General features: G+C 42.3%; 1 protein-coding gene across 1 annotated transcript in view; it reads left to right on the top strand.

The window, feature by feature from the left end:
* The first annotated feature begins 11736 nt into the window (after positions 1-11736).
* The window catches only part of PLPP4 (phospholipid phosphatase 4), a 146008-nt gene continuing 133104 nt past the window's right edge, over positions 11737-24640 (top strand). Inside the window, exon 1 of the mRNA XM_060241514.1 lies at positions 11737-12003. Coding sequence (XP_060097497.1) covers positions 11948-12003 — 56 coding nt within the window. The 5' untranslated portion in view covers positions 11737-11947. The remainder of the gene's footprint in view (positions 12004-24640) is intronic.

Raw genomic sequence — 24640 nt, 5'->3', positions numbered from 1 at the left:
CACTGTTTCTATTGCTATTGCTAGAAACAGTCCCAGAGCAGTCTATCTGGGCACAGAGACCTTAATTGGTAACTGAACATTGCAAGCCCAGAAGAGCTTCCTGCTGAAGCAGGCAAAGACAAGGCAGAAGGAGCTGGGAACTTTGGCAGCCTGATTGGAAGGGATTGGAATGCCAGTGTGGTGTAGTGGTTAAGTGCTCAGACTCTTACCTGGGAGAATCGAGTTTGATTCCCCTCTCCTCCGCATGCACCTGCTGATGTGACTTTGAGTCAGTCACAAGTTCTCACAGAGCTGTTCCTCTCAAGAGCAGTTTCTGTCAGAGCTCTCTCAGCTCCACCTACCTCACAGGATGTCTGATGTGGGAAGGGGGAAGGAAAAGGAGATTGTAAGCCTCTCTGAGACTCCTTTGGGTAGTGAAGGGTGGAGTTTAAATCCAACCTTTTCTTCTTCTTTTTCTACTTGCACCTGAACAGCAAAAACATCCTTATTGCTTAATAACTTCTAGGCACAGACCAACTGAACAGGGATGGGAAGGCGCTTGGAATGACTTTCAGGGCTGCTCACAGAAACAGTATCTACTTGGCATGCAATAGGTCTCAGATTCAGTTCCTAGCATCTCCAGCTAAAATAGATCTGATAATAGTTGTGTGAAGGACCTCCACTGCTGCCAATCTGAGTAGACAATGCTAACTTAGATCAACCGATGGTCTGATTCCATATAAGGCAGCTTCATGTGTGTGTTTAAAAGCTTAAGTTTTGGCATTCAGTAGAAAATCATATTAACGAGCCCTGTGGCACAGCATGGAGTGGTAAACTGTGGTAATGCAGTCCAAGCTCTGCTCATGACCTGAGTTTGGTAGCTGGCTCAAGGGTGACTCACCCTTCCAAGGTCGGCAAAATGAGTACCCAGCTGACTGGGGTAAAGTGTAAATGACTGGGGAAGGCAATAGCAAACCACCCCATAAAAAGTCTGCCATGACAGTAGTAATGGAAATGGAGTCCTTGGATACAGAGGAAAATATAGAGGATTCATATGGGTAATTCACCCCATAATAGAAAGTATTCTTCTCAGAGGGAAGTTCATAGTACGAAAAATGGGTAAGGAGGCAAGTTGGAAAGTCTTAAAAGATCAATCATTAAAAATTGCTGAACAAAAGATTAAGGTCTTAAGAGAAACTTCATGACTGGAGAGGAAGGGAAGGTCAAAATTAATTCTAGTCTATACAAATGATGAAAGAAAGAAAGAAAGAAAGAAAGAAAGAAAGAAAGAAAGAAAGAAAGAAAGAAAGAAAGAAAGAAAGAAAGAAAGAAAGAAAGAAAGAAAGAAAGAAAGAAAGAGAGAGAGATTTTTTGCCAAATATATCGTGAACAGAATAGAATTAATATAAATTATGGAATGGGTCACTGCCCTATGATTGGATATGGCATGTGGATTAGAGAATGAAGCAGGTTAAAAGGTTAGTAAGGTAGTATGTTGAGTGAAGAGGCGTCAAAAATCATTGTGAAAAAGATATACAGTTGTGCATTATTGAATAGTTATGTATGGAAGCTGCATTCTGCATCCTAATTTATGTTGTTTGGATTTTGATTTTGTTTGTTTGTATTTCTTTTGTGTATTTGGTTTTTGGAGAAAATAAAAAGATTATAATAAATAAAAAAGTCTGCCATGAAAACGCTATGAAAGCGACTTCACCCTAGAGTCGGAAATGACTGGTGCTTGCACAGGGGGCTAACTTTACCTTTACCTTTCAAAAATCATTTTGGGTATTCATGTTTATGAATTAGGGTTGCCAAGTCCAATTCAAGAAATATCTGGAGACTTTGGGGGTGGAGCCAGGAGACACTGGGGTGGAGCCAGGAGCAAGGTTGTAACAAGCATGATTGAACTCCAAAGGAGTGCTGACTGACTGATCATTGCTTTGCTAGGTTAGGTTAATGTCTCAGAATGGTTGGCTGATGTTTCTTCAATAGGTAATAATGGTTAACAGAAAGTACCATGATAGCTCTATTAAGCACCCACTGAGGGAAAGGGACACCAAAATACACGTGCACATCCACTAAGTGCAGGAGAAATGGAGAGTCTGAGATGGGAAACTGTTGGAAGAGGAGACAGAACTATGAACTGGCTAGTTTAATGTGGAAGGGTTATCTCTCTCTGAGCATCTCAAGTTCAATAGCAGTTTCTTGCCATATAGAATACCTCTACCTGTGCTCATCTTGTATATTTGTCAATAAAGCAAACATGCCAAACAAACAAACACCCCATCATAAGTCTTCCAGTACTTTCTTCATTTAACAGGAACAAATCCCTGGAACTTCTTACCATTTGGTGAATGTGAGGAGCAAATAAAAGTGGCAATTTCAATTATTAGGCTGGGAAGAGACTATGTTATCATGGTGCCACAGTAACCAGCTGCGGCCATTATTGCCTTTCATTTTCTTTTCTGTGATTCACCACTGTCAAAAGTCTGGCCAAAGCTTTCAAAGGTGAATAATCTCATTTTGTTCTGTAAACACTTTTATACTCACAAAGCTACTTTTCCCTTAGCAGTGTCACAAGGAAACTTATGGGGAAATTGTCTCATGCACTGGGATCTCGGAAAGCAAAATTTGACTCACATTTCCACTTTACATATTTATGAATCTCCTGAATATTTATGGCATCAGTATTCTTCAGCTTTTGAGTCACAAACTACGCTGAGTTTTCAAACTTGTTTTGTTTGTTTGTTTCCCTTTTCATTATACACATGAAACTGCCATATACTGAAACAAATCATTAGTCCATCAAGGTCAGTATTGTCTGTTCAAACTGGTAGTGGCTCACTAGGACAGGGGTCCCCAACCCCTGGGCTGTGAACCAATACTGGTCCGTGACCTGTTAGCAAATGGTCTGAGAGCTGTATAATTATTTCATTATATATTACAATATTATAATAGAAATAAAGTGCACAATTGTATCATCCCAAAACTATCTCCCCCACCAGTCCATGGAAAAACTGTCTTCCAGAAAATCAGTCCCTGATGCCAAAAAGGTTGTGGACCACTGCACTAGGGCCTTGGGTAGAGGTCTTTCATATCACCTGGAGATGCTAGAAACTGGAGATGCTAGAGACTGAACCTGGTACCTTCTGCACACAAAGCAGAGGCTCTTCACCTGAGCCACTATCCATTCCCAAGGACAAAAGTACAGGTAACAAAAACTAGAAGGGGGGGGGAGTTCTCTTCATTTTATATCCAGGCCTCAATAAAGTGAATCTAGGCTAGAACTTGGGTTCCTTGGATTCAACCTCTGAAAGTTAACCTTGCTATAATGTAGGGATCAAACTGAAGTGGACAATAGTCTCTGTAATACATATGGCTTTTTACAGACAGAGAAAACAAAAAGAAACACCCTCAAGGAATGTAAAACCAGTACATTGGTACTAGAAGGCGTATCAGAAATTGAGGTGCTTTTTTTTTTGCTGACAACAACCCTATAGGGTTTTCAAGGCAAGAGATGTTGCTGCCTTTAAGCTGTGTAATCTTGTGAGCAAAATTCTACTTTGTAAGCTATTGGCATTAAAGTTGTGAGCTACTGCATAGCAATAGTTTGCTCTGGGGCCATCCTTCCAGAGCTAAAACAAAAATGTGTGAGCCAGAGGCAGCTATCTGCCATCATTAAATACACTATCATTATAAGATTGTTATAGCATCTGAATTTGTTTTATGTTTTTAATGCATTAGGATTATTTTGGTTTAATTATGTGATGTTTTATGAATATATAAGCTGCCCTGAGCCTGCTTCAGTGGGGAAGGTGGGCTATAAGTCAGACAAATAAATATATAAACAAACTGTAAGCTAGCTCACTCTAACTCATTTAGAGGGAACATGTGGTGATTTGCTATTGCCTACCTCTGTGAAGTGACGCTAGTGTTCCTTGGTGATCTCTCATCCCAATAGTTAACCAAGGCCAATCCTGCTTAGCTTCTGGGATCTAACAAGATGAGGCTAGCCTGAGTTATTCAAGGCAGAGCAAAAGTGTGCAGTAAACTACAAACTGAAACAGCAACTGAACATATAGTAGATCCAGGTGGGCAGCTGTGTTGGTCTGAAGCAGTAGAACAAATTTTGAGTCTAGTGGAACATTTAAGTGTATCTGCACATGAAAGCTCATACCTTGAATAAGCTTTTAGACTTAAGGTGCCAAAGGACTCAAAATTCTAACCCATAACGTAAGTAAACATGGCATGCATATAGTTGTAAATCATATTCAATGTACAAATAACAGGTGTGTAAATACACAGAAAAATGAACAGTATAACTAAAAGGAGTTAGCGTACATACCAGACTACAGCTTCCAAGCCAAACATTGTTTCAAGTAGATCTTCTACAAATCATTTCTGTGTTCTTATTTATTCAATCTGGCCAGACCAGATTCACAATAGCATGAACTGACAAAATACCTCACGGTGACCCTGCTTGTGCATGTTGCTCAGAACTGTTGCTGAACACTTTCCTCAGAAAGGTCCATCATATGCCTTCACTGTATTTTTCTTTCTTTCTATTTTGCATGGACATTTTGCTGACAGATAGTCAATTTTGTACTGCTGTGTTTTATTGGTGACTTACTGCGCTTTTGTGTTCTTTATTTACTGTACTTGTTACATTGGATTGTCATTACTCTTCGTGGTTTTTAATTTTTTTAAAAAAATTAATTGTCAGCCACCATGGGTACATAATAAAACAAATCTGCATTGTGCAATCTTGTGAAGACAAAGGGATTACAAAGATTATAAGAGAACAGTTTTGACACTCTCCAGTGTGCAGTATAACTCTTAATTCTTTCCCTGTTTACCATCCTTGGATCAGATTTGCTCAGTTGAAAAACCCAAACAAGTTTAACAAGCTGATGGCACAGCAAGCTCTACCTGGTATGGAAAATCAATCTCCAAGCTTTATGTTTCATAAATAACCAGGAGCAATACAGGTTTTGGGATCAGACATCAGTGAGCCAATAACGATACCAGAAGAAACTTTCCTTCATTTTAATAAATTTATTATGATGGCTATTCAGCAGCTAATAGGACAGAGAAGACATCTCATAAAGAAAACAGCACCTGTTTTCTTTAATCAAGAAGGATAGCAAGTATTATAGTGAATTTGTATTAAGGAAGCAGCTCTTGGCAACATTAAAATGCATTTTTGCTTCTGTATCTCAAATCTCATATTACTAGGTCTAGATACTCAAAGTCATTTACATAGTAAAAGTGATCGGTATTAAAGCATTTCCTGTTTCAGTTTCTCCCCTTCACCACCAAGTGGAATATTGGCTATAGAGATTTAACAGATAACTAATTCTTTGAGAATCTCTTGTCTAGTATTTAAGAACTGCATAAGAATGACAGCAGGCATATCATGTCTGACATTTCCATTTACATCCACTACCTGGGGGAGAGAGAAACCAGTCATTTTGCCTTTTATTATGAAAACAATATTGCTATCAAATCTTTAGTATTATTTAGTCTGCAGGGGATCAGACCATATATTTGTTGCCTGCCTAAGCGACAGCTAAGCATATGTGGCAACATTATTTCTTTGACTCTGATGTTCTGCCTACCTAGCAGTTAAGGCAAGGCACAATGCACTTATGAAACGGGAATGAGCATAGAATACTAAACATGAAAGCATTTATTAATACACACATGGGCAGCTGATACTTAAGGATGTTAAGACCACACTGTGAGCTGTGAACCGGGAAGTTCACCCAACCACTACAGTCATATTCTAAGACCCTACTTTGGGTGCCTCTGCCTTCTAAGATTGGTTGTGGCACCAAAACTCTACACCATCTTCCACCAGCAAGTGAAGACTATATTTTGTCTAGTGTTCCCTCCCCTTCCTTCTTGATTGTTGTTTTCATTGTTGTAACTAATGCATCTTATGGTTTCAGTTTGGAATAATGGGCGGGGGTGGATTGGCCATTTATGGCCGGTGGTAGGGTTGCCATATTCTCTTGCCCTTGTGATGGTAGCAATTTGGAAGGCTTTCCAGGGATGCATGTGATGTTATGTGTGATGTCCCCAATGTGATGACATCACCCAAAAGTAATGTCATTGGTCAGGCAATGTCGCATACAATGCTCTGATTTTTGGGCAAAACCACAGTTGCAACATGACATCCCTGGCACGATGATGTCACTTGGAAGCAATGTCATCACATTGGGGATGTTGTAAAATGATGTCCCCGCTTGGAGGTGGGGTTCCCCCACTGACCAGCTGGCCGGCAAATTGAAGCCCTCAAAAGCAGGGGTACCTCTGCTGGGACCTGGCAACCTTAGCCACTGGGGAAAATCCTGGTGTGTTGATGATCTGTGGGGGCAGACCTCAGAGGTGCTGCTGGTGAGCCAGAGGCCCTTTGGGCCTTCACAGTGGTGAGCTGATGGCCCTTACCCCTTGTGGAGAGGAGAAACTGCCATAAACAAGCTGGCTGCACAGTAGGGATCCCCTGCCTCCAGTTGGTGTTTGCCAGGGGATTTTGGGTAGAAAAAGCCCAGCAGGGCCTCATTTGCATATTAGGCCACACCCCAGACACTAAGCCTGCTGGAACTGCATTCCTGTGCATTCCTGCTAAAAAAAAAAGCCTTGGTGTTTACCCATCATTATTCATCTGGTTGGCAGGGTAAAAAATGGTGGCAAACAGGGAAATATCAGTGACATGTAAACACACTAATGACGCTCCGTATGCTTCTGGAAGTGTCCAAATGTCAGAGCGATATCAGGATTGCAAATATAATTTTATTTTTCATTTCCCTGACCAACGTATGTCAATTTCCTTGACCACCATTCAAAAATAACCACAGGTCGTGTTGTATTAATGCAAGGCTTAATGAAATGTTCCACACTACAACCACACAAGTTTCAACTGCAAAAATATTTTTCGAAGTAAGAGATTTAATATCAGCTTCTTTCAACATTAACTGCAGCAACATCTGTTTTGCAATTGCACCAAAAATTACATCAAGATACAAACTTCAATTCAGGTAAGCTCTGAATGCTAACAAGTAGGAACTTTCCAAAGCTGGGAAAGTTTCACTTTCACTTTCTGGTTCCAGAAAGTGTAATGAGCAGATCAGCAGCAAGAAAGAAGGTGGAGTTTCTACAATCTAGAGAAGCAAACAACCCTCATTTGCAATCTTTGTGCATGGGAAAGAGGGTGAGAGAGCTGGTACTCTGTAAACTCCAGCAGGAACAAAATTTACTTTGCATGGTGCAGAGTAGAAAGTGCTAGTTGTCTGTGAAATCCAACAGTGGTAAAACTCATTTGAAACTCTGTGCTGGGTTTTTTTGTTGTTGTTGTTCAGTTGCACAGTCGAGTCCGACTCTTTGCGACCCCATGGACAAAGTCACGCCAGGCCCACCATCCTCCAAATTCGTGTTTGTTACATCAGTAACACTATCCAGCCGTCTCATCTTTTGCCGTCCCTGTCTTCTTTTGCCTTCTGTCTTTCCCAGCATCAGGATCTTCTCCAGTGAGTGCTCCCTTCTCATTTGGTGGCCAAAGTATTTGAACTTCAGCATCTGGCTTTCCAGGGTTAGCTGGAGACAAAACGTCCATTCCATACACAAGCATGACCCCAAAACATGCTTATCTTTATATGTAAGTTAAATACAATACTATTAAGTAGGAATGAAAACAGATGTTTAAAGTTTGTATATTTTGCTAAACATTTAAACTAGCCTTGCTTTGCAAATGCTACAGGCAGACCTTGGAAATCATGCAGGACAGAGCTCAACAAACACATTAGGCTGGTTGCTGGGGGTGGAGCTGAGAAAAAGGTGGAGCTGGGAAAGGGCATCATTAAGTTTTGCTTGTATTCTGCTCCTTCTCTATTTCAGTTGCTGCAAGAACAGATCATGCTCTTGCAGCAGCAGGTCAAAATCTACTGCTTGAATACAATGTTCCCTCTAAGCTACAGTGTCTTGTGAGCAAAAATTCTACTTTGTGAGCTACTGGCATTAAAGTTGTGAGCTTCTGGGGCCATTTTTCCTGAGCTAAGACAAAAATGTGTGAGCTGGAGGCTAAACATCTGTGAGCTAGCTCATGCTAACTCAGCTTAAAGGGAAAGCTGCTTGAATATATTTTAATCACAATTTCCCTGATTTTTCATGACTTCAGTTTCCCTGACTTTTCCTGACCAATTTCCATTTCTTTGACTTTCCCGAAAATGGCAACCCTGGATGTGCTGGCATCACTTCCAGGTGCATGGGGAGCAACCTCAGGACATTGCTGGCAACATCATCATATAGCCAGCAAGGGCCACTCATAAGTGAGTTCACCAGCTGACTGCTAATTAGCTATTGTTTCTACAGAAATAGAGTAGAATCATATTAATGTCATTCTATCATGCTCTGTAATTTATGCTCTGATTCATTTCTACAATAGGACAATGCATGTTAATGTACACTGTTTTGTAACATTGTTAAAGGACTGTCCCTCAGTGGTAGGACATCCGTTTTGTGTGCACAAGGTCCCAAGATCACTCCCTGCTATCTACTGTTGAATCAGGCGGTGTGTATGTGTGTGTGTGTGTGCCATCAAGTCTCAGCTAACTTATGGTGATCTTCAAGTTAAGAGACAGTCAGAGGTGGTTTGCCATTGCCTGCCTCTGTGTCACAGCCCTGGTATGCCTTGGAGGTCTCCCATCCAAATACTAGCCAGGGCTGACTCCAAGACTGGACTAGCCTGGGATATCCAGGTCAGGGCAAATCAGGTGGTAGACAATGTGAAGCACTTCTACCCTGGACCTAATGAGCAGCTCCCAGTCAGAGTAGACTATACTGACCCTAATAGACTAACTGTCTATCCTGTATAAGACAGCTTCACTTAGACACATTTGCCATTGTTTCATGTTCATTGCTAGAAGTTCAGGGCAATGATCTTCAGTTGCATAAACACCCAAATACCCTGACAAGTCATGCAATTTTTTCTAGAGTATCATGTGCTGAAGATATGCTTTAAAAGGATCTGTTCTACTTGTTATGCCAGTTACATGGAAACCAAATGAAACAGCTTCCACAGGGGGAATGTAAGACTCCACATGGTCAAGAATTGAGCACAGAATAACATGCCACACAGACATCTCTATTTCGTGAATAGCTTTTGGAATACTGTGTACAGTTCTGGTCACCAAACCTCAAAAAAGATATTATAGCATTGGAAAAAGTGCAGAAGACGGCAACAAGAACAATTAAAGGGTTGGAACACTTTCACTATGGAGAAAGGTTAAAGGGCTTGGGGCTGTTTAGCCTGAAGAAATGATGACTGAGGGCTGACATGTAGAGATTATGCATTAAGTTTATGCATAGGATAGAAAAGGTAGAGAAAGAAGTATTTTTCTCCCTTCCTCACAATACAAGAACTGGTGAACACTTAATGAAATTGTTGAGCAGTCAGGTAAGAACAGATAAAATGTAAGCCAAACTGCCCTCGATTGAGGTAGGGGAATTAATTTAGGTTGGCAAAGATGGCCAAATCAGTGGGGTCAACAACCTGTGTATACCAGAGTTTATTCTGTTATTAGCTAAAAGTCCATTGAGGCAGGTTTTGCTTGTGCTTACACAATATGAGTTCATACTGTAAGTCCATAACGATAAGAGTTCTGTATTTCTGACACTGGCCAGAGTAACTCAGTCCATACATGGTGGAAAAGGGGGTCCAGGCCTTACAAAAAGGAAGTACTTCTTCAACCAAAGAGTGATTAACACATGGAATTCACTGCCACAAGAGTTAGTAGCAGCTACAAGCATAGATGGCTTCAAGAGGGGATTGGGGCAAGTGATGCTCTGTGTTCTTGGTGTTTGGGGGGGAGACAATGAGAAGGCTTCTAGTATCCTGGCCCCATGGTGGGCCTCCTGATGGCAACTGTGTTTTGGCCACCATGTGTCAGAGTATTGGACTGGATAGACCATTGGCCTGATCCAACATGGTTTCTCTTATGTTCTATGTCACAACTGCCCTTAAAAATCCTATACTCTCAACTTTGCAAAAACTGTGTGGATCCTTCAGCAAACTATTCTCTTTTATATGCCTAACAGTAGACTTAAGGGGGCTGTCAGTCAGTTTCCATTGGCAGAAAGGTATCTGATTTCAGGGCAGCCATTATTATTATTTTTTTTTTTGCTCTGCTGTTCAGCCTCATCTTCTCGTCCACATTTGATCTAATGCTATATGTTCATTTGGAAATTTCTACAATGGTGCTTAGTAACTTTGTTTTGGGTCACAGCTGCAGACAAATTTCTGCAAAGATCGATACAGATTCAGAGGCTTCTGGTGAGACCCAGGGATTTCCTAGACCAGGGATAAAGAAGCTTTAAAAATCTGACCCAATCAAGTGTGACTGAGCCTTAAACCAGAATGGTACCAGTGAAAAGCCAATGCAGATTTTCCATATCTGGCCAGCATTACAAGGGGGAGGGATGTAAAGGTGTGCATGAAAAGCCCTTCTAAACAGGAGAAAACATCCTGAACTCATGCAACACAGTACTTTCTTGGCAGGGTGTGTCTCTGTGTGTAATTCCTAAATCTGCACTAAAACACTGTGTAGGAACCAGAGCTGGATTAAGAACAACTGATGTCCTAAACACAGTCCAACATAAGATCTTCCATTTCTTTCCTGACATGACATTAAGACTCCATGAGTGCTGATGGGGAAAAAAGAGATTAAAAATTCAGTTATCTTCCTGACCATCCATTCCCCCATATATATATATATATATATATATATATATATATATATATATATATATATATATATATATATATATATATATTTAACACTAATAGCAGTAAGTAATATAAGCAGGAGAAAAAGCCCCTCTATGATCCCCCCACTTTGGTGCCCTAAGCACGTGCTTATTTTGCTTAATGGTTAAGCCAGGGCTGGCAGGAACATGGAAAGTTGCTGGGCAGACGTTCCCCAAAGAGAGAACTGGTAGGTGTTTACAGTTTGTAACTTCTCTGCTGTTAGCCGCCTTGAGCCCGCTTGCGGAGAGGGCGGAATATAAATTGAACAAAATAGAATAAAAATAAATAAAACAGCACTCCCTTTCTTGCCACCCCCCCCCCCCCGCCTCTCTTCTGTTGCAGTCGAACGAGAAGCAGACATTCAGCAAGATAAGCTTTTCCAAACATTGCCTCTTGATGCAGAGGAAAGCTTCACCTGTTGAATCTCCGCTTTTTGTTGCGGCTGGAATCCTACCGAAGGGGGGAGTTAATAACCTTATTCCGTAATTCCTAACGCTGCAGTCTCCAAAGCAGAAGGAATGCTTAATTTTTTTTTTTTTAATCTATTGGGGGGACCCCGGAAACCCGATAAGCTCTCTGTCGTGCTTTTGATTTTCTAAGCATCCATCATGGGGCAAGCCTGGGCAGGAGGAAAAGGCGAGGAAGCCCGGAACCCCCCGGACCCGGGGCGGAAGAGGCTTTCTGGCGCTCGGGGCTGGCCCAGCAACAGATAGTTCCTCGACTGGGAGGGGCATGGCAATCCCCCAGGATCCCCTTAGCCGCCGCTGCTCTCTCTCGTCTGCCTGGAGTGGGGCGCCGAGGAGGGAGCCTGAGGCCAGCCAGCCAGCCAGCCAGCCGGCAGGAAGAGCAGCCGAGCGGTTGGAGCAGCAGCTCTAGCGCAGTTGGGTCGCGGCGGGGGCGGTGGCGGTGGCGGGGGCTGGCTGAGGAGCCTTCCTTCGCGTGAAGCCCGCGGCTGGGCATGGACACGGAGGGGCTGGGGCTCGGCGCCTTGCTGCACTTAGGCAGGAGGGGGGGCTCTGGGGCTGATCCGGAGCGACGCGGGGCTTCTTCGCATCCCCCTCCCGGGCTTTATCCATGGGATTAAAAAGCGGGCTGTGAAGCCAGCCAGCCAGCCAGCCAGCCGGGTGGATTGTCGCTCCTCTTCTGTTTCCCTTGGACCGAACCATGCGGGATCTAGCTATCGAGGTCGGGGTACGAGTCCTCCTCTTTGGTGTCTTCGTGTAAGTATCGGGGCAAGTTTCTCGTCGTTGGCACAGAAGATGCGCCCCCCCCCCCTCCCGCGGGTCGCTCTGTTTCTGATGTGGAACAGAAGGCTGGGCTGTTGTGGAGGGCTGCCGGCTGGTGGTCCAGGGCCCAGGAAGACTTGCTGCTGGGAGAGGTGGGGTAGGAGATGACTTTTAGTCCGGCTAGCGCGGTAGCTTAGGGACCGACTTTTCACAAGTAAACGTGCTCGTAGAGCGGTGCTTAACTTCGGGAAAGACATTCGGAAGCGTTCCCAGACGTCGTGCCTTTGGGAAGTCTTGCTCCTTAACCTCCAAGGCACCAGGGGCAGCGGCTGGTCGCCCGGTATAGAATGGCGCTCTGCACATGCTTGGGAAACCCCCCATGTCCGTTATACCGTCTTCTGTGTTTGAGCTAGCAGTAAAAACAAGGTCTGTAGTGTAGTGGGCACAATGGCACATCTATCCTGTTTTCAGGCATAAATTGGTATCTCTTCTTTGGACCAACAGCATTTACCTCTCTCTCAGCACTAGATGAGGCAATTCGGTCCACTTGGAAAGGAAAAAAAAACACCCTAGTCTATTTGGAACTTGTTTTCTCTCCTATCTAGAATAAGCCTAATTATCTGGATGCACAGTGGCTAGTGAGGATGAAAAGTCTCCCTCTGGCTCCACCATCAATGTAGATGGAACTGGTGGAGGAAGGGAGAATGTTTTCTAGTTCACAAGCTTTGTGTCCATCTCTGTTAAACTCACTTCAGCAGGGGCTTCCCTTGCCCATCAGCCTACACCATCCACCAACTTTTTACCAGCTTGTAACTTCTTAATCTTGAAGAATGGTAACATTTAATAGGCTTCTATGAGCATGACCCTGTCTTCATTTTGGGGAGATCCTTGGAGGGTCAAACGACTGGGCTTAGTTGGACCTGCTAAATGGCATTCAGGAAAACGGAGTGGAGAGACCGGTACTGCAGTAGAACTTGGGTCTTGGCTTACGTTTTCTTTTCTTTCTTTCCTGGCTGTGTCCAAATTCTGCTGAATAGTTTCCTCCTGCTTTTTGCTGAAAGCTGACAAAGAAAGAAAAATGACTGCGGGGGGGGGGGATGCCTATATCCAGTTTCCCTGCACCACTGCTGCTTTTTAATTGGCTGATCTTATGTTGAGGTTGTATTCCGTAAGTGCAAAGGGTCTGCTGTATTTTGTGGTGGGTAATTTTGATACAGTGTTTGGTTCTGGCAGTGCAAACTAGCTTGAAAATAGTAAACACACCAACAGACACACACACACTCCTGCATAGTGTTTCCTTAAAACACTATGTGGAATGGTTGGGAACCAGTTGTGCTTTGGTTCCTCTTCTGGTATATGTTATATAACATGACCTTAAAATGGTGCAGGATCTACTTTGGTTAAAGGGCTAGTTTCTTAAGTCTGAGGCTGAACAAGGAAATGCCATGAATAGGGTTATATTGGTTAAGAATGGTGTCTCCTGCCTTAATTTTAAGCACTTTCTGCACAAGTTTCTCCCTCCCCTTTGGAAAAGGGAAACCACCTTTTTGTAGAGAAAAATTTAGCAGGTATTTTCTGATATCGAATTCTATCATTCCACAGCCTTAAAGTTGTAACTCAGTAGCTGGTATCTGTAAAATTAGGATTCCCTTCTCCTGATGGAATTTGCAATGAGGGCTATGTATCTGAAGGGTCTTACACATGGCAGAAAGGAGATACGAATACCTTTAAATCACCTCAGTGTGGCTTTCATTTAACCATGAATAAATGCTTGAGTTGAAATGCTATCTTAAACTGCTTAAAGAAACTTGAAGGACCTTATGGCTGTACGCAAAGTGTAGTAATAGTAAAAATACTGCCTGTGGACTCCCCCCCCCTCCCCTGCATTTACTTTACCAGTCTTTTAATGCTGGCTTTCAGTTTCTAGATGTGCAGACAATAAAAGCTTATTGTAAAGACTGACTTTTTATTAAGTGTTTCTGCAGCTTTTAAATGTTGTGTGTACTATAAATTAGTCTTTTTTAAAAAAAAAAATCAGTGTTCAAGATAACATGGCTGCAAACTGGAAATGTGATGACCACAGACCTTTAATTTCAAGAATGCTTGTTTCAGAGGCCAAAAGGAGCTCCTCCCTTTGTTTGTACCAGCAGAAAAGCTAGTAGGATCCAACCCAAAGATTTTCACATACTTATGCTTTGGGCTAAATGTTAAGACCACTTTTTAAATTGAAGTGTCTTCTTGGATAAGTTATCAGATTCTTGTAATTGAGCGAGGATTTTTGAACAGATCTTGTGATTTCGTCAGTATCACTTGTATCTATGGGGACAAGAGCAGCATCTGTATCAGCTGTGTGTATGAATCTTTCTTGTTGAATTGGAGCAAATGCATTCAGGACTGTGATGTAAGAGGGTGAAAAAATTATTTTGAGGAGCATGTCAAGAGAGTCCCCAGTCTGCAGTTTATTTGATACTCTTCAATTTGTTGTGTATTGAAATGAAAAAATAGCTTAAATCAAAATATACTTTAACTAGATTGTGAAGTAACGTGGTTAATTTTGAGGGTTGATACTAGAATTACTTCAGGAGAATGGCAAAATCATTAATTAATTATTATTTACATTGTTTATAGTCCCCTTTTCTCACTGAGATCAAAGCAGATTACAATGCAGTCAGTAGGATACATTTAATAAGCAATGTAATGAGACTAGGAATTGTAGAAATTCCTGTCATTTGAAGAAAGCATGAATATTAAACATAATGTGTTCAATAGTTCGGAACATATTACATAAGCAGAAATATGGTGCATTCTATTGTGATGTAGCCCTGTTTCCTTTACAACAGCACCCTGGGGAACAATTTATTTTACATAGTTTTGAAATGCTAGAAGTGTGGGAGCCTTCCTGACTTCCAAAGGCAGGTTGTTTCTCAGGGTGGGGGGCAGTACAGAGAAGGCATGTGTATGAGCAGCTGTTGATCTTGCCCATCTGTTGAGTAGCCCCTACAGTAGGCCCTGTTCAGATAAGCACAGTTGCTGTGGTGGAATTTAGGTAGAGAAGTGATCTTGTATGTATGAGGCTCCAAGGCCATGTACGTGAAAGGCAGTATCTTGAATTGATCTCAGTAACTCATAGGCAGCCTATGCCTATGCTCCTCCTAGCAGCTCTTGATAATAACTGATTTGTGGCATTCTGCACCAACTGAAGTCTCTAAGTTGATTTCGGGGAGAGACCCCTGTAAAGAATATATTACTGTAGTCTAATCTTAATGTTATGGCATAGATCCAGATGGCCAAATTGGCTGAATCAAAGTAGGGGGCATTTTCCAGGCTAAACTAAGTTAGGAAAAAAGCATTCTTTGTAGCTTCATTAACTTGCCTCTCCAGCATTAACACTAGTACAGTATAACATAGGTTTTTAAGGAAATGATCAAGGGTTAGCTGAACTCCATCTAAAGCGGGAAGCACAATGTCACTTATGACTCCAGACTCCCAAACCAGCATAATTTCTAATTTGTCTGGGTTCAGTTTCAGTTTGGTCACTTTCAGCCATTTAGCCATAGCAGTCAGGCAATCTCTGTCTCATTGTCAGGAGTTTTGGATAGAGGGTTATAGAACTTGGGGACATCAGCATATTGATGACATCCAGTTCCAAAGCAATGAATGATTTCCCTTGCATGAATTAGTTGCCTTGCACAGACATTGAATAATATGAGGGTAGAGATTGCATCCCGTGGAACCCTAAAGGACAACTCCCACTGTGAAGATAACTGATCTCCAACAGCAACTCTTTGACCATTTTCGCACACAGCTTACCTTGCAGCCACAATCCTGTTCCCTCTGCAGCGTCCGGTCAGATTTCCCACCATCTGCGCCGAAGTTACAGGAAGTGCTGCAGCTTTTGCGTAGCAAACGTAACCCACTAAAACCCAGTTTACGTTTGCTACGCAAAAGCCGCGGCACTTCCTGTAACTCCGGCGCAGATGGTGGGAAATCTGACCGGACGCTGCAGAGGGAACAGGATTGTGACTGCGAGGTAAGCTGTGTGCGAAAACCATCTTTGTGTCTGATTCATAAGTAATGATTTAAACCAGTTCAAGGCACATCCCCTGACCGCCACTTCTGCCTCCATTGCCTCAACAGAATGGCATCAAAGGCTGTAGATAAACACATTATGAGCAACAAAGAAGCATGGCCTTTATCTACATTCAGGTGGAGGTCATCAACTGAAGAACAAGGATGTTGTTGCAGTAAAGTTCTGTTGTTGCAGGGAGAACCATTTGCTTTTGCAGAGATCCTTCCTGGATAGATCCAAGTGGGCAGCCGTGTTGGCCTGAAGCAGTAGAACAAAGTAGGAGTCAAGTAGTACCTTTAAGACCAACAAAGATTTTTTCAGATTGTAAGCTTTTGTATACATGCATAGCAAAGGATCCCTTGTCTGAAGAAATATGAATACAATAAGCTTACATTCTGAATAAAACTTTGTTGGTCTTAAAAGTGATACTTGATTCCTGCTTTGTTCTGGAGATCCTTCCTGTAATTCCAGTTGTGCTTAAGAACACTAATCAGGAAACACTAAGGTAGCCATTGATTAGGTGTGATTTTAGTATTTTATTGATTTCTGACATTAGAACCAGGAGTGGTAATTACTTGCTAGATTCAAGAAGTGTGACCTTGTTAACATGTCATGTAGCAAAAATACTATCCTTTTGTGTCAAAATGACCATTTTTTTTTGTTTAGGTCAATTACAGTGCAATCTTAAACAGATTTACAGTTTTTTAAATCCAATGAACTGGTTGTCTGTTGATTCTTTTAGATCTAGCTGAAGAAGCTTGTTCAATGGATTCTGATAGCTGGAAGATATTTCTTCAGTTGTTGATGGCTTACTTTTAATTTAAATATCTATATTCTGCCTTTGCCCCTATCTGTGTTGGCCCAAACAGCTTACAAAACAATATTTAACAAGCACAGTACAAGTGCAACTGAAATAGACTACCATATGATCTAATGTTCAGCTCCCTCCAAACTGTGAGAGGTGGGAGTGCTGCAATCCCGGTGCATGCAGTTAGCTTTTCAGGAAGTGCTGATAAATGTGACATCTTCATGTTAGGGCAATTAGTGAATTTCTTCATAGATGTTGTCCTATATCACTTTGTTGAAGCCAGAAACTACAAAACAGCATCAGCATTCATACTTGTGTGCCCTTATTATAAAAATGACACTCCAGTAGTTATGTATTTAGGAAATATGATTTTAATGGTAATAGCAATGTATTATGTGAAAGCCTGGTTGATTTGTGATAATGGGAGTCAACTCACAGAACTGTTTGTCAGAAGTATTTTCAGTGGGATTTGTGTTGGCAGCACTAAGCCGTGCACATGACCAGCCACTCATTAACGCAAGAAGCCCCACTCAGCAGCAGTCTGAAGCCGTGCAGGGTCTTTCACTGTCCATTGACCATTTTAATATTACAGCAGTTATATTCTGCTCAGGAGTGAACTGCTCTGCTCAGTAAGGAAGAAAAATTAGAGGGAACATTGGCTGGCAGCTGATCAGATGTGCTACTAACCACCATGGGAACTAGTCACTTTGATTCAAGGTTGCCTTTTCTTATAATTCTCTGTAACATCAGAGGTTTTCTTGGGCTGTTTTAGGTGTGTGTGCTTGGGTAATAATAATAATAATAATAATAATAATAATAATAATAATAATAATAATAATAATAATAATAATAATAATAATAATAATAATAATAAATTTATTTTTGTATCCCGCCCTCCCCCGCCAAAGGCAGGCTCAGGGTGGCTAAGGGTAGGAGAGAAGTGGCAGATAGAGTAGCTTGAGCTTTGGACCAGGAAATCCTTCTGCTATGAACAAGCTTCAGCCACACAAGATGGAGAATATACTGATCTATTTTTCAAACTTATTTTACCAATTACTCAGAGCACTTCAAATCTATTATTTCAGTAATGTGGCTACTGACCATGAGCTAGTGATAAAACTAAACCTGGCACGTTTAATAACAGGGCCTTACTGTGCAAGTGAAGAGTACACATTTGCAAAATGAGTAGCTGACATTTTTCAGGAGTTGCCAAGAGTTGTGGTACTTTTCAGAGCTATTTTCTCCACTGTGGCTGTTTAATCATTTCTCTTGTTTTCACAAGGAGATGCTTGTAACAAAGAAAAACAACTCTATAGAGCAGTTTTATTAAGACATTTATTAGCTGCCTTTCCTCCTTAATGAGCTCACAATAACTTACAACAAAGATAAAATACATTAAAAATATTTTAAAATCCCAGATTTAAAATCACAGTTTAGGACTGCTAGTGAACTCAACCAAACATGGTCCTGATAAAACTGTCTTGAACTGACTGCTAAAGATCGAAAGTGAGGAGTTCAGGCATACCTCCCTGGGGAGGTTGTTCCATAATCATAGGGCTGTTACTGAAAAGATCCTCTCTCATGTATCCATCGAACGATCTTTTATGGGACAGTCAGGAAGTCTTCTCCCTTTGATCTTAATTTCTGGAATGGAATGTATGGGAGAAAATGGTTCTTTAGGTACCCTGTCCCAAGCCATTTAGAACTTTAAAGGTCAAAACCCACACAGGAGTGGACACAATTGACATACCAGCCAATTTTCTAAGGTGACTGCCGGGTTGTATAGCACTCCCAAGCAGTGAACCTGGTTCATCAAGACAGGAGAGATCTTAAGTCTGCTTTTCTAATAACACAGAAAATTTTTGTCTTGTGAAGATAACTTCATCGTGTTCACCCTCATTCAGCCCAGTACTGACTCCAAGCACAGGTTCAGAATAACAACAGCATCCTTGTAGCTTTCTGATATACTCCTTTAGTTTTCCACAGTCTCCCGTCCTGAGTTCCTGAAACTGCAGGATATTGCTGTAATGGAAAGTCTAGTCTTGCATAATTGTATTCTACGAAGTACTGCTTGTAATGGACTGTGCTGAGGTGCTCTAATCAATGCCTTTTACTACTTGTAGGCACCATATCCATTCTTTTTCCTGCCATATTATGAAGTGGTGCTGACTGTGAGAAAGAAAGGTCTGTCAGTCAAATTAATGGGAACAGACCAGAAGTAAGCAGGAGAGAAGAAAACATCAGAGAATGTTGTTTAGTGGCATTGTGATATTCTTAAAGAATTAGTTGCCAGGCATAGTGTGGTTTTCTAAGGACTCTCTAAGGTGGTGATCTTGTAGTGTGTAGTATAGATCTGTGTAGTATGAACTGCCATTTTAGATTGCTAGTGCTTGGGGCATCACCATAGATTCTAATGCTGTGAACATTGTTGTGGAAATGTATTGGCTAACTCCAGTGGTGGGATTCAAATAAATTAACAACAGGTTCTATGTCCTAATGACCATTTTAACTATACCAAAAGATATACTGAAAGGTAGTTTAATAATTCACGCATTAAATACTGCTATAAGAACAGTAAAAGAGGTAAAGACAACTAAACTGTTGTTAATTTATTTGAATCCCACCACTGCATAAGACCAACCACTAAATTCATTTATAGGTGAGATATGAACCTGGAGCTTTGTGGTTTGTGGCTGAGCCACTAAACTATACCAGCACTGCAGGTTAGGGAGCGCTCTGAAGGATTGTGTAGAAGAGCTCTTTAAAAGCTGCACCCTGCCACAAAGATTCCAGTTGTATATTGTTACAGTTGGATCAGTGTTTTTCACTCAGTGGATTGGAAGCCACATGTGGCTCTTTGGCATGCTCTTCTGAGTATTGTTCCCCAGTGCAGGACCTGGCCCATGTTTCAGGAAAGTAGACCAAAGACTTTGCCTAATGGGGCTTGTGGCTGATAGCTGGTTCTCACTTTGAAATAGCCACCAGTGGAACAGGTAACCTGCAATCCTCCTTAAAGTGCAGTCCTCCTGCCAGGGATGGAAATAAATATGGCTCTTTTGGTTGATGGCAATTGTAGATGTTGCTCTCCATGAACTACTGAATGAGCACCACTGAATGAACCACTGAATGAGTACCACGGAGTTAAAGAGAACACCTTAAAAGAAACTTTTGCTTCACACTGAAAGAGACAGGGTGGTAGGGTTACCAACAGACCTGGAGGAAAATGTCCTGTCCTTTTCAAAGAGGCTTAATCTGTGGAAATGGGCAGGGAAAGTTTGTTATGACATGCAGGTAAACCACAACCTGTTAAACCTCTGTTAAAGGGACAGGGCATTTCTAGCATCTTTTTTCTCCAGGATGTTGGCAGCTCTAGGTTGGTCTTAGCTACAACTCAGCGCTTTCTGTCTAACCAGTCTCTTCATTTCTTTTGGACCACACACCTTATCTGGAATGATCAAGTGGAAATGGAACTAGTCTTTATCTAGAATCATTTTGTATTTGTGGAGCTATTAAAAGGTGTTCTGAATTCATACATTTCCTGGCAAGAGTGACTCATGGGAAGACATAACAAACTCTGTTGTAAGCCAAGTGATAAAAGATAGATCTTTCTTCCCAAAATGAATGTCTTCGCAGTGATAACGATGGGAAAACCACCAACCCATTTTGGAGAGTTCTACCCCTCCTTCCTTTCCTGAACAATTAAGACATGTGGATTTATTTAGCTATCCCTTTGCAAATGTCCCCAGGTTAAAAGACTGGCCAAACAAAAACTGACACAAAGAAAGTTTTTGACAGAGAGTGGAAAGCACTTTGGCAGTTCAGTAAAGCTACCAAAGCAGATCTCTTTACCCCTTCAAAAAACTTGGTGAGATAGAGCGGCTAAAACTGTGAGGCAGAAGTTCTTCATTCATACCTAGCTTTAGGTGTGCCAGGTCTGTGTTGGAAAATACCTGGAGACTTTGAGGATGGATCTGGGAGAGGGTGGGGTTTGGGGAGGGCAAGGGCCTCAGCATGGTCCAATGCCATAGAGTCCACCCTTCAAAGCAGCCATTTCCTCCAGGGGAGCTGATCTCTGCCAGCTGGACATCAGTTGTAAAAGTGGGAGATCTTCAGGCCCCATGTGGAGGCTGGCAACCCTGCAAAGTCATAGCAACTGCACTGGGTAGCTTAGGCAAGACATTTCTCCCAGCTCCTATGTGTAAAAATGTATAATAAAGAGGCCTACTTTATAGGAGGGTTGTAGGGGTTACCAAGATAACAAGCCTTGAGCTTCTGAATGTGTCATAACATTCAGCAACACAATTCAATGAAATTATGGGCCAAACTGGACAAGATGTGGAAATATTGGAAATGAAACTCCTAGTGTTGTCTCCCTCTCAAAAAAAAAAAAAGACATGTGGGGCCCGAACTTGAATTAACCATAACATGAAAGGAGTAGGTATCTGTCTCTTGCCATTTTCCTGATCTGAAATGGCCCCAAGATGTCCTGACCTGGATAGACCAGCCAAGCCCAATCTTGTCAGATTTCAGAGGCTAAGCAGGCAGTGGTCAGTACTTGGATTGGAGACTCCCCTTAAAATACCCAGTTGGGAGGTGGAGACAGACTTATTCAGCCACCTCTCTGAATATCCTCCAGGCCCCCAGTAGGGGTCAGTCACCATAGGTAGACATGACTTCCAGGTGCAAACACATGCAAAAAAAGAAGAAGAAATGGTTCCAAGGTATTCCTATGGATATCATTTCACAGTCACTCCTCTGACTGTACTGGCTGCCCATCAGCTACCAGGGTCAATTCAGGGAAGTGGCCATCACATAAAGAGCCCTTCATGGCCTGGATCCCACAATCCATGAGTCTGCATCTCCCCCTATGCTCCACCATGAGCAGGGCATTCTGCAGATGCTCCCCTTCAAATAGGCAAAATCAATAACTGCCTGAAAACGTATATTCTCTGTTGTGACCCCCCACACAAACACACACCCCTTATAGAATGGCCTGTCTGGAGACGTCTCACCCACCTGGCTAAACTATGCAAAAATGAATTATTCAGCAGAGCTTTTTACGTGGATAATAGGACAATAGTTTAATGAAATGTTTTTCAGAATGATATTTTGGTAAAGGAATAGGTGCTGTGGACCTACAGTATCTAGTACATACTATCTGTTGCTGTAAGTATGATCCTACCTTTAAATGCTTTGGAGAGGAAGTGGGGGGGGTGACACACACCTGCAATCCAACCTGCAAAATCACAGCTTGGAGTGCAAATGCATGTGCATGCTCCACTTCATCCCAAGCATTAAAAGATACCTTTAAATACTTTGGGGAAGAACTGGGGGAATGGCATGCGCATGCAATCCAAACTATGAAATCGTGGTTTAGAGTGCAAATGCATGCAACCCCTCTTCTCCCTCAAAGGATTTAAATGCTTTGGGGAAGAAGGGGGGGGGGCATGTATGTTTGCACTCCAAGCCACAGTTTCGCAGCTTGCATGCACTTATGCTGGGAATCCCCTCACTTCTTCCCCAAAGCATTTAAAGGGAAGCTGGGGGGGTAGGGCGCGTGCCTGTAATCCAAGCCGTGAAATCATGGTTTGGAGTGCAAATAAATGCGTGCAAAGGATGCTGGTGTTGCCCCTCTTGCTCTTGCACCCGGGGCAGTTGCCCCCTCTGCCCCCCCTCCCCGATCCAGCCCTGTCTTCTGGATACAAAGCTACTGAGCCTAACATCAGCAGCATGACCTGTAAATTAGGTATTTTGCAGTGCCACCCTAAGCAAAGTTACACCCTTCTAAACAAACTGACGTAAATGAATTTAGATAAATGCAACTCTTGTGGTATTTCGCGTCCTGGTATGTGTTGTGCCGGTTCCTGCCTACAAACTATCCTGCATTCACTGGAGTTTCTCAAGGATTTAAGGGTGGTCGTGGTAAAAAGCAAACCGTGACGCTTCTGGGGCCAGCCTTTCCAAGGGGGCTTCAATCGCTACCGAAACATCCCTCCCCGCTTCCAGTAAGAGCCACGACGGCCAGTTCTCTTCTGGATTCTGCATCCTGCCTCCAAAGTGCCAGCACGGTGTGATGACATTGATGTCACGAGGGGTCAGCGCGAGGTGACGTGGCCTTGCGGGAGCAGGCTGGGGAGGGCCGGCAGCGGGTGCCAAGAAAGAGACAAAAGTTCACTGCGGTCGCCTCTTCGCCCCTCTCCTCCCCCCCCACCCGAAGCGCCTGGTCTCGCTGCCCTATGGAGCCCGCCGTTTCCTCCAGCCTCACCTTCATCGGGGCGCAGAAAGCAAAGGCGACCCCTTCCTCCTCCTGCTGCTGCTCAGCGGTGAAGGGGGAGGCGGCGGTTAACAGCAGGCGCCCGACCAACAAACGGTTCTATAGAACTGATAGCACATTAGGTAACGGTTCCATAGAACTGGTGCGAACCTGCTGAATCCCACCACTGGCTAACTCTCTATCTCTGCTGCTTGGAACAGTGAGTGATTAAGTTACCATTACCGTATAGCCAGAATCTATAGAAAATAGTCACTTAGACTTTGCAAACTGTCAAGGGTCCTGTGCTTCTCAAACTGTGACTTCTCATTTTTTTTTCTAAACCTTGTAATTGCCAGAAGCTGACAGAAGCTTTTTCTGGCTTTCTGTATGGCAAAAGTTACACACCCACTTGCTCATTCTCTACGGGTTACAGTCTCAAAACAATTTTTGCCATCTGAGTCTGGGTCCATAACATTATCATGTTAGTAGCTGCTTCAAAGTCATGCTGTAGATTTGGCTGTGTATTTCCTTGTCACAGCTACTGATGCTTATAAAGAAGCAAGTTGGTTTTCTACTCAGAAGCTCACAGCAGCTGTAGCTGAAATGCCAAAGGTACCTTTTTGGTGTCTTTTCCTCAACTGTTTTTGTATACCTGGTACATCACCTGAAAAAGTACACCCATAGACCTCAAATGGTCTCTGGACCACAGTTCTAATATGGCAAGAACTGATTATGTCATCTGGATAAAAACATTATCTCAGATGGAATGATATAACCTCCATATTTTCATTTACAGAGTCGCAGCTAAACAATCTGAAGGGCATTGTTCATTGTTAACATGAGCCCTTGTCATCCCTTGCCTGATTATTATTTTTTAAAAAAGCTATAGTAAGCCTGTGTACATAGGCTCTTTGCATGCAACAGGAGACCTTGCAAAAGTTAGGGTATCCAGCTATACATACAAAACCTACTTATGTACAACTTGTAGAGCTCTGCCCTGAAGTGTGTGTGAAGGTGGGGTGTGATTGTCAATTGTTTTGACAACTGAATGTGGCTAGATCAGGCAGGACCTCTGAGAAAATGCTGCTTGGATTTGTACTGTACATCCATAGGACATGGATATTTTGGATAACTGTTTTCCAAATAAGATAAAGGGTGAGGGTGCACTTGCACACAGAAAAGTTTATTGCTGTATGAACAATGAAGTAGAGAGAAAGTGAAGACAAATGTAACTCTTCTACAAAATAGTAGTGTTCTTTGTAGACTCTCAGCGTTTGCTGGATGAGATGATAGATTTTAACTGGCAGAGCTCTGCAAATTATTACCTCTTTTCTAATATGTCTGTTGTTCATAATGCTTTTCCAAATTCTGACACTTTTATAGTAAGCTGCGTAAGAAATAAAACTCTTATTTTTTTCCCCTCATACTTTAGCAGGCAATAAACACCACAAGTGATAGAAATCAGCTATCCATTTGTTTAAAATATTAATATCCTGACTTT

This window comes from Heteronotia binoei, chromosome 6 (assembly GCF_032191835.1).
Source record: "Heteronotia binoei isolate CCM8104 ecotype False Entrance Well chromosome 6, APGP_CSIRO_Hbin_v1, whole genome shotgun sequence".
Taxonomy (NCBI): domain Eukaryota; kingdom Metazoa; phylum Chordata; class Lepidosauria; order Squamata; family Gekkonidae; genus Heteronotia; species Heteronotia binoei.
The sequence above is the reverse complement of the archived record's forward strand: the minus strand, read 5'-3'. Positions and strand labels throughout refer to the sequence as shown.